We start from the raw sequence: 10,395 nt of genomic DNA, 5'->3' as shown, positions 1-10,395 counted from the left end.
AAATTCCCTGCTCAAAAGTTCTTGTCTCTTGCACTGATTTTTTCCTTTAACATTGTGAAGCTCTACTTAGAACCTTCTTAAGATCCAATAGTGCAAAATGCAAATTCTTGCAATTTTTTGACTGGTCTTAAGATTTTGATCAGGAGTGTAGCTCTTTAAATTACCTCAGTTTGGAGAAATAGTTTAAATTTGACCAGATTGACAAGTTAACGGTTATTCTGAATGGTTCATGCAAGTGCTGTTTCATAAATCTGCCTGCTGTATACCATCAGTTTCACAGTATTATTTACAAGCACAAATGGCGGCAGCAGCTGACTTTGGTACTTCCTGTGCAGGCTGGGGGCACTTCCTGTAGGGAAAATGATAATATTTCTGTCAAAATAACAACACAGCGTGAAACTTACGGTGATGCAGAGGGTTATAAAATAACATTTGCATGACATGAAATGCTTCAAAAAAAATTTTTAGACTGGAGTTTTAAGAAGCCAGCTGTCCGTTTTGGTCCTGCTTGCCTTCAAAGTAGCCATCAGCTTGTCAGTCCTGTCGAAATTATATTATTTCTTTTAACTGAAGTTGTTCAGAGACACTATTATCTCCACAGCAGGTAAGATAATAATTGCTCAACCCTTTTCCACAAAACGCCACTTCAAAAGATCTGAACTTTTGCTTTAAACCCTGTGATTAAGAACATGAACTCGTTAGAAAAACAGACTTTTTTTCAGAAATGTTAGTCCTCTCATCCATTTCTTATGTACCACTTGTACTGTACATTTACTAGGTAGGTTTTTACTGAGACGTTTGAACCAGAAAATGTGTAGATTTAAATACCTCTAGGACGCCTTGAATAATTTTTCAGATACCTTTTATACATCCTAGATTGATTACTGTGAAATATCAACAGAGCTGTATTATAACATTGGTTTACAGTAATGTCTGATCCATTTGTTTTGTAAGATTTAACAAGATGTTTAAAACTGCCGGCATGTGACCCCTGACGTGCTGTGACGTTAATCTGCTGCAGCGAATAGAGGACTCAAATAGAGGAAGGAAAGTGGCAAAAACTGATGCTTCCTTTACTTTATTCTTCACATTGTTTTGAGATTTTTTTTAACATTTAGACCGACTATAAATTACATTAGTAATAAATCATAACAAAGTATAACACAACTTTTCCCTCACTAGTTTACATAATTAGAAACTAAATAATGCAATTGTCTCACCCGAGTTGTAGTCTTCAGATTTATTTTATTTTTTTAATGAAATAAGACATAACATTTTGCTGAAGAAGCTTCAGTTAAAACTGGTTCTTCTTTCGACATAAGTCTCGTTTCTCATTTTGAGCCCGAAAACAGCTGGTTTCTGTCACCTTCTTGGCTACAGAGATGTTGTGCAGCTCTTTACGCCTGCTGGATGCTGTCTAGCTTTGAGATTCATCACAGGCAGTAAACCTCTCACTTGTCCATGCACTTTATGATGTCAGGTTAAATAACCATCATTATACATCCTCAGACTTTTAAACCGGAACACATTTATGTACAAACCCACCCTCTATTTGGTTCCATCATATTTGTCCCGTAATGTGACTTGTAAACAGCGCCATCGCAACCTTTGCTCTCTGGCTTTTATCACCTACAGCGTTCCACCACTTAGTACTGTGCTGGATAAGAAGACATTTTCACACTCCGGCCCCCCAAACTGGAACATGCAGGATCAGATGCTGTCCAGTCTCGTTACGCTCGAGAAATTTAAACTTTTAATGGAAGAATCTGAGATCACTTCAACAAACACTTGCTCCTGTTTGTAATGAGTTTTTCAGTTGTTGTTACTTTTATGTCACTGTAGCTTGTTATGAAATGTTGATTGGGGTGTATTTATATGTTTATTTTATACTAATGTCTTTTATTGATTGTACTGTTTTTCTTGTGCATAACAGATGATTGTCTCAGTGAGACTAACCTGTATAAATGAAGGAACTGAAATATTCTTTGCTTGTTTGCTGTGCTGTATTTTCATGGATTATCAACAGTGATTACAGGAAAACGATCATATAAACTCAGAATAATAAGAACATATTGGACTTACAACTTGAGGAGCACAAAAAAATCTGGTAAATGACTTTTTATTATCAAACTGGGGTCTCTCTGGGTGGAGTTTGTATGTTCTCCTTACACAGATCCAAAAAATGCATTTTAGGTTAACTGGTGACTCTAAAACCGTTCCTACATATGAGTAAGTGTGGATGGCTGTTTGTCTCGTTTGTTTCTGTGTCCCTGTGACGGACCGTAGACCTGTCCAGGGTGTCCCCCGCCTCTCACACAGTGACTGCTGGAGGTAGACACCAGTGACCTGGAAAGGAGAAGCGGGTAAAGAAAATGGATGGGAGGCATGAGAGGCACTGAGCGCATCGTGGGAGGTCCCCCAGATATCCTTGCATGTTTATTGGATGGTTAAAGGTCACATGAGTCAGCAGCACTAACTATGAGTCTAATCTGAAGATGTGGAGCAGGAGTGAGCCTCCAAAACCCAAACTGAGTCCATTAGGAGATTATTCCGCAGGTGACGGTTCTGTCTTTAATTCTGCATGTAAAAACATGTGTTTGTGTGTACTTGATTTTTGTTACCTTTTCTGTTACAATCACCTACCTTGTCGGGACCAGTAGTCCGAATGTGTCATGAACGGGGTGGAAGGAGGCGAACCCTGAGCGCAGACTCATGTTGAAACAAAAACCTAATTTATTTAGAAATAAAAGGCAAACCCAAAACAAAGGCTGACGTGGCAGCAAAACCCAATCTAAATACAAAACACCAACTAACTAAACAAAACCTGGACAGACCTGAGACTAAAGACGGACCACTGGGAGACGAGAAGGCACGAGCAAACAGAACAGCACATCATGGAGACAAGAGAATGACAATGAACCAGCAGAGAGGTAGAGAATGTGACCGGGTATTAAAGGCAGAGGGTGATTAGTGGAAGTGGGCACAGGTGAGATGATTATGGAGCTAGAGGCAGGTGTAGATGGGTGAGAAAAGGGAAGAGAGAGAGTGTGACTGAGGAGAAGTGAATGGTGGCTGAGGCACAGGGAAGAGACAACTAAATAACAAACAATAAACTCTAACTGAAACATGAAGACAAAACATAATTCAAAAACTCAGATCCTAACAGAATGGAGCCAAAGCCCAGTCCTAATACGATGGAACATCATTTCTGGGTTGGGGTTGGGTGACGGTCTTCGGTGTGAATTGAGTTTAGTGTCATTGATTTAAGTATTTTTGAGTTTATTTTTGGCTTTGGTTCTTGGTGCTTTGTTTTTCTGTTTTCATGTTTCTGATTCATGCTTCTGTTTGAGTTTATTGTTTATTTTATTTTGTTATTTAGTTATCTTTCTAACTAGTTCAGTTCTTAGTTCCTTTTGTCTTTGTTTCCTGTCATCATTCACTTCTCCTCTGTTTATCTCATCTTCTTGCCACGCCCATCTTCACCTGTTCCAAATTGTAATCACTCACCTGTGCCCACTTTCCCTAATTACCCTCTGCTTTAAAACCTGGTCATTTCCTCCACTCTCTCGCTGGTCCATTGTTGCTTACACGCGCTGTCTGGTTCCTGCCTTGCCCATATCTTGCTTTGTCTTTTTTGCTGCATTTTGGATTTTTGTTGTAGTTTGGCTTTTGTTTCTTTTTTGTATTCTTAATAAATAATTTATTTCCTGGAACTACGATGAGTCTGTGCATTGGGTTTGCTGCTCTCTCCACCCTACCTGACATTTAGGTTAGGTTTAGGGTTAGACATGAACTGGTAATAGTTAGTGTTAGGCTAAAGAAAAGAATGGACATCAGTACAATGTCCTAATAAGGACAGAAATACATGTTTGTATAAAACAGATATTTGGTTTGAGACTTTATGCTGCAATATAAGTTATTTAATTGCCACTAACTTTTTAGAGGGGAATAGACCTTTGTGATACTTTTACATGCTCCTGTAGGAAAAGCAAAGGAACAATGCCTTACTTTAGTATTTATGGAATATAGTCATTGTTAGCACCCTTTTTGGTTTATTGATGGGTCTTGGCATAATATATTCCCCAAAATGTCTTCAAATTATAACTTTGCTTCATCAACAAGAATTATTATTGTCCTGTCTGCAGGCGCTTCAATTTAAACTCTGTTTATGATGGGCTGGGGTTTGTAGATCTTATCAAACATCAGCACTTTGTTAAAACTCTCTCTGTTCACCATATTAGACTCAAGCAAACATCACCCCTTTTTAATATTTGATCGCTCCAATATTCCCGTCTGCAGCTGACTGAGGGTCTGTCCCTCCTGTATTATTTATATGAGCACATTTAGTGCACGGCCCTGAGAGAAACGGTTCTTCATGCGTCCCTGCACAGCTCAGACGTTTCACTGTAAAAAAAAAACAAAAAACAAGGAGCTTGTTTCCAGCATAAAGAGACATATTATTTTCTTTACAACATCAAATGAATTTCTAGTCATATAAACTGTGATGACTGAGCATTGAATATGAAGATACACAGAGAGCAGACAGTAGAGAGACGGGCAAGGGGGAATTGGGTAGTTTGACTAAATGTTTTATTTTAATTGCCTACAAATATGTTGTATTAAATGTTTATGTTGTCAGGTAACTAGTTTATATTGAATAATAGTATATTTTAGTGCAAAATAAGGTGTCTGAAACATCATACATTATATTGAAAATGTTTCCCTTGAGACTTTTTCTTTCTGAATATAAAAATATAAGTTATACAAATAAAAAAAGCCATAATAACAAAACAAGTTTTATTCCCAGCGTGATTGCAGGCAGTGGTTTGTCCTGAGCTGGAAACTGAGCAGCCGTCACTTCGAGATGAGGGGTGGGAGTGCGTGAAGAGTCTTTGTTTAAAGACGTCTGCTCAGAGGAGACGTCAGGTTCACCGGCTGGGTGGCAGATCAGACAGGAAGCACGCTGCACGGGTCATCTCATCCCTGCCATGTGATTTTTATTACAGCAACTGAAAGAAGAGGTCGACTCTGAAAGCTTCAGGTAAAAGAATGATAAAAATGTGTCTTTTATATGTCAAAGTTGTAATGATCAGTTAAGTAATGTATGTTTATGCAGTGAGGTGTCTTTTTTTGTCAGAAAAAGCATCCAAAACATTTTTTAATGGGTTTCAAAGTATAACATTTTTCTTGCTTTGTCACTGATGTCCTTCGGCAAAAGCTGCTGTCAGACTCGCCTTGCTCACAGCGAAGCCATAGTACGATTCCTGTGCACCTGCTTCTCGTCTGCTCTTGCTCAGAAGCCATTCAGAGCTGAGTTAGAGCATGTATACATGATATTATTCATTTATAGAGTCCTGATTCTGTCATGCATACGAATCAGTCAAGTGTAACAGGGTCAGTTTGTCGAGCGGCGGAGCAGAGTGCAGTCCATTCAGCTCACAAACTGGACAAACTCCTGCTAAAATAGTCTCACAATTTTCCATTTATTGCAAAAGTCTTATTATTCTTAACCCAAATTGTCTGTGTTGTTGCTTTAGAGTCTTTACAATTTAAAAATTCAACATAACGTAGCTCTTTTTGCAGCCATGGCTCAGATGGCACATGTCTGAGTCACAGCGTGTTACTCCAACTCGTCCTCCTCTGAAGAGTGGCCCGTTCTCCTCTCTGAGTGGACTGGTTCTGGGGGGAGGGAAGGGAAAGATGTGTTTTGAAAGATGAAAAGATGAAAGAAAGAAAATCTCTCCTGTCTTGGCTGAAGCACTTCGAAGGAATTCATCTGTCTCTAAATTCAAAGAGCCAATCCTCAGGGAAATGCAAGTTATTTTTGGCTTTGTTTAAACGTACCAGCTTCATTTCTTCATTCAAAGAGTCCAGCATGAAATGACAGCTTGTTCTACTGGTCCACTGACTCTTCTACACTTACGATTTACTGTCCCAGTTACTGTCAGTGAAGCCTGGGAATAATGGAGGGAAATGGAGGATAAAATTGTCTCTAATATTAGACTAAAAACACAAATGTACAAACCTTCAATGCTTGATTTACATCTGATTCTGTAAAATAGCAAAAGAGTAGAAGGAAACTTGTCTATGATGCTATCTGGCAAGTATGACTAATCACCATTCACAGCACGTTTCGCAGAAGCGCGTTGAATTTATTTCAGCCATTTTGTTTTTGTAGATTCATGTTTGGCTTTGTGGTCTGTTGTATGGCCCAGTCTGAGCCAAGTTTCAGCAAACGGACACATTTAAATCTAAAACCCTCTCAGCAAAAGAGCTGATGTTCGACTCAGCGACTGCCAGGAGCCGAGGCCCCGTGGCTGAAGAACCAGCCCAAACCATCACCTGCCCACCACCGTGCTGACAGCTGTCCTGATTTGCTGTGTTTTAGTCTTGTTTCTCCAAATATTATGGTTCCTGAGGTCTCGTGTGCTCCAGTGTTCCAAATCTAAACCATCCTGCGACCTCCCATCCAAACGGTGTGTTGTTCAGCCTTTTTTTTTTATTATTGCGCTACACTTGTCGCTACACTTACCATTCAACATACAAACTGTAATTCTCCAAAATGTTTGGAAATAGCCTTAAAAGCCAATCCCAGATTGGTGGGCAACAACAGTTTGTACAATAGTTGTATCAGCATTAAAGTTACTAATCAGGAGCTTTTTCAGGATGAAATATGTTCAATAGTTTTTGCTTTGAGAGGGGCGTAACAGGTAAATATTTAGCACTCATTGCCATGAAATTTGACATTACACCTCTGTTGCACCACCAGCAGATCAAACTTTTCCTTCAGGTGCTGAAACATCTCAACATCTGTCAGGTCAACAAGCACTAGAATATCATTTAGAGTGAAATTTAGTTCCATCGTTCATGTTTTAAATAAACGAACTACTAATAGTTAAAAAGAAACACTTTTTATTGTGGAAAGAGTTTTTTTTAATTTCATGTCATAAAATCTCCTTTAACTGAATGTTCTCCACCGTCCTATTTAATCTCAGCGCGTGGAGGGAAGATACATGAGGAGGCGAGGAGGAGACGACACCGCCGGCCTCTCGCTCTCTGATCCAACAGGGAGCAGCGGCGTTCAGCTCTACCATGACTGCCAGAAGGCTTCTTTTCAGACGCGCCCTGGGAATGGTTCCCACTCCAGAGACCACCTCGCCGGGCAAGACGGCGATCCTGACACCACCCCCAAACACCAGGAGCAGGAGCTGAACATAAGGGACGAGACATTTCGTGGGAGCGCCACTCGGACGATGGATTCAAGCAGCCAAGCGTACTCAGGGCCCGAGGACAACTCCACAGACCCACACGAGTCCATGACAGAGTCTTCAACTATAACCTTTGTAGATGCCTACACCTTGGAGGAGTCAGGGGGGAACCACAGTCTCCAGGGGGCCAGGGAGGTTTACCTCAAAGAGTTTGTGCTGATCGACGACGATGAAGACGGGGACATGTCACTGAGAGAGAAGACGGTGACGGAGTTATCGGTGATGGAAGGAAAAGCTGCTGACCTGGTGTGCGGGAGGCTGCTGTCCACCTCCAGCGGCTCCCTGTCAGAGTGGAAGGATGATCGCCCGGCCCGTGAAGGCCCTCCGCCCGGGGGGGCAGACACACCACGGGCGAAGAAACCCTGCTGTTTCTGCACTCTGCTGTGACCAAACACAGAGCTGCAGGTCTGAAAACCTCCGCAAGGCCGTTAAGTTGAGACATTCAAAGATCTGTGTGCTTCCGGCTTTTATGTGAACTCCATCTTTGTTCGGCTAAAGTGGGAGAGAAGAGATTTTCTGGCCAAAATAAAAAAAAAATACAAATTAAACAGCAAAAATATTCAAATGTCAGTAAAACGTAAGAGGATTAAAAAAGTTTCTTATGTTGTTAAAAATTGCTGCCACTGTGAATAACTTGCTTTGGAAAAGATTGTTACATTATTTTCAACATGATTGATCTCCTCATTACTTGAATTTATGGTTAAAAATAACAATGAGTGATTTTTAAATACTTTTTCCGATATTAAGTGTAACTGTGCTTAATGAATAAATTGAATACAGGATCTTTAGGATCTGTTCAACCATTTCTTTTTAAACAGCAACGAGGCCAAAATGTTGCATTTTCTTTACACACTTTAGACTCTGTGTGTTACTTTTAGATTTGTTTTTCTTCTTGTGTTTCACCTTTTTACATTTAAATTTTAAACTAGAGGATTTGCTTGGCACTTTATGCATGCTGGGACATTTAATGCTTTGCTTCGTTCATTTCCAGAGTGTGACTTCATATCATCAATCTCCAGTCGAGTCTTTTGTACAGTTTTGTTGCTAAAACGGCACGGTTGATCAGAATGAGACTTTTGTAGTAAAGAGCAGGTGCTAACATCCAATAAACAACACTTTAATAATAACAAAATTGTCCTTCTACTTTGGGTATTTAAGTATAATCAGATCATTCAACATTCATCACTGAAATCTAATAGGTGCTCATGTTTCACTGTTTTACTTTTCAATCGAATAACTACTGTATTTTTAAGTAAGAGCGATATAAAAGTTAACTCTCACACTGTTTCATATTAGTTTCTTCAGAAGCTTAGAAGTGAAAGGTGTCAGTATTTGGTTAAAGGTGTTGCAGAACACCTTGAGAGGAAAGCTTTTTTTCAGTGAAGTCAAAGATCTTTTTATGTAAAGGTCACATGACGTTTCCGGCCACTGTCTCTTGGCTATTTGTACAAATAACTGATCCAGCGAGCAGCCGATCTGTCGCTGTTCAACATTCTTTGAGGGATTCCTCAAGAAACAGCTAATTTTACTTCAGTTTAAACATTTCTAAATCCATTAAAGGGCTTTACCCATTACAAACAGCAGCAGAAGAACTGAGCGATCTGGACACAAACTGCAAAATGAGACGATCAAAGTTCTGTCTGGCTCAGAAATCATTGCTGAATCAACTTCTGTTTGCACTGGACAAACCTATCTTTCATGGGATCCTACTGTTCAGATAAATACAGATAACAGAGAACTTGGGGGGGCGGGGGACGGGGCAACGGGGGGCGGGGTCCAGTCCTTAAGAAACTGGCATGGGCCCGTATCTTACTGGTTTGAGCGACAGCAAACCCCCAGTTAGGACCCTGCTGGGCTGAGAGATAGGAGCTCACCAGACTTATCTCCACCTCCCACAACTCACCAACTTATTACCCCTACACACACACACACACACACACACACACACACACACACACCTCCCACCCACCCCATCTTGGACCCTGTAGCTGAACAAGGAATGATGCTGGTGTCATTAGCATATTACACCAGTGAAGCATGTATGTAATATAATGCCAAATTATTAAGGCTGTTTTTAAATGTAGGGTGAGCCGTTCTAAAAATGAGCAGATCTCGACTACATGAAGGATGTTAGAGATCAGCGAGGAGGAGACAGATCAGCGAGTTAACAAACAATACATCAGTTAAATCAACTGCGGTTAAAAAGAAAACTCTTTTGTTAAAAAGGAAAGGCATTTACAAATAAGAGGCCTAACATTGCCTGAAGGAATTAATATCACCCACCGCGTTTCATACTGGAGTTTCCAACTGGGATCATCTAATGTTGAAAATAAATTAATTTATAGCCAGTTTATTAGTCAAACCAACCTCATGTGATATTGTAAGATCTTGTGAGATCTGTTAGCGCTCAGTTTGTTTTGAGAATCACTCTCAGCTACTACCACGCCAAATTTTAGCTCAATATCTGTAAAACTGACTGAGTTATTACCATTTTTGAGGTGGCTAAGTTTAACTGCGGCAGCCATCTTAAACTGGGCTGACTCCAAAGGTTAATCAGTTGTAGATGTACATCTAATGATTACTTTCTGATAGTTTCATTCAATTTCATCCAATGGTTTATGAGATATTTTGCTAACAGATAGACAAGAGTTGACTCCAAAAGTTATTGGCAAGGTTTTAAGCCAAGATGGCGTGCACTGTGTAGCGCTTAGAGAATGCGTTGTGAGTAGGTCTCAGCTACTACCACACCAATTTTTAGCTCACTATGTGTAAATTAAAGCCATTTTTGCCTTGGCTACAGTAGCTTGAATTGGATTGACTCCAAATGTTGATCAGTTGTAGATGTATATAATAGATTAATTTTTGAGAGTTTCATTCAAATCCAGTGAGATATTTTGCTACCAAACAGACACACACACACAAAGTTTCTTGTAAAAAACTTATCCACCCTATCTTCTTCAGCAGAAGGTAAGATTGAAAATGCTGTGAAAGTGTGAAATAAAGAGTCAAATTTTCTGTAAACAAAAACCCGTTTAAATGGCGTTTTACCTAAAGCTATGGGTCTTTTTGAGCAAAGACCCATCAGGTTTGATTGGGCCAAATATAGCCTTTTTATCAGATACCACAG

General features: G+C 39.9%; 1 protein-coding gene across 1 annotated transcript; it reads left to right on the top strand.

Moving 5' to 3' along the window:
• The first annotated feature begins 4,909 nt into the window (after window positions 1-4,909).
• si:ch211-12e13.12 lies at window positions 4,910-8,376 on the top strand. Its single transcript, XM_017414598.3, has 2 exons — window positions 4,910-5,041; window positions 6,996-8,376. Exon 2 carries the CDS (start codon window positions 7,014-7,016, stop codon window positions 7,653-7,655), a length of 642 nt encoding a protein of 213 aa, XP_017270087.1. The 5' UTR covers window positions 4,910-5,041; window positions 6,996-7,013; the 3' UTR covers window positions 7,656-8,376.
• Window positions 8,377-10,395: the final 2,019 nt, after the last annotated feature.

This window comes from Kryptolebias marmoratus, linkage group LG1 (genome assembly GCF_001649575.2).
Source record: "Kryptolebias marmoratus isolate JLee-2015 linkage group LG1, ASM164957v2, whole genome shotgun sequence".
In the NCBI taxonomy this organism is placed as follows: Eukaryota; Metazoa; Chordata; class Actinopteri; order Cyprinodontiformes; family Rivulidae; genus Kryptolebias; species Kryptolebias marmoratus.
The sequence above is the reverse complement of the archived record's forward strand: the minus strand, read 5'-3'. Positions and strand labels throughout refer to the sequence as shown.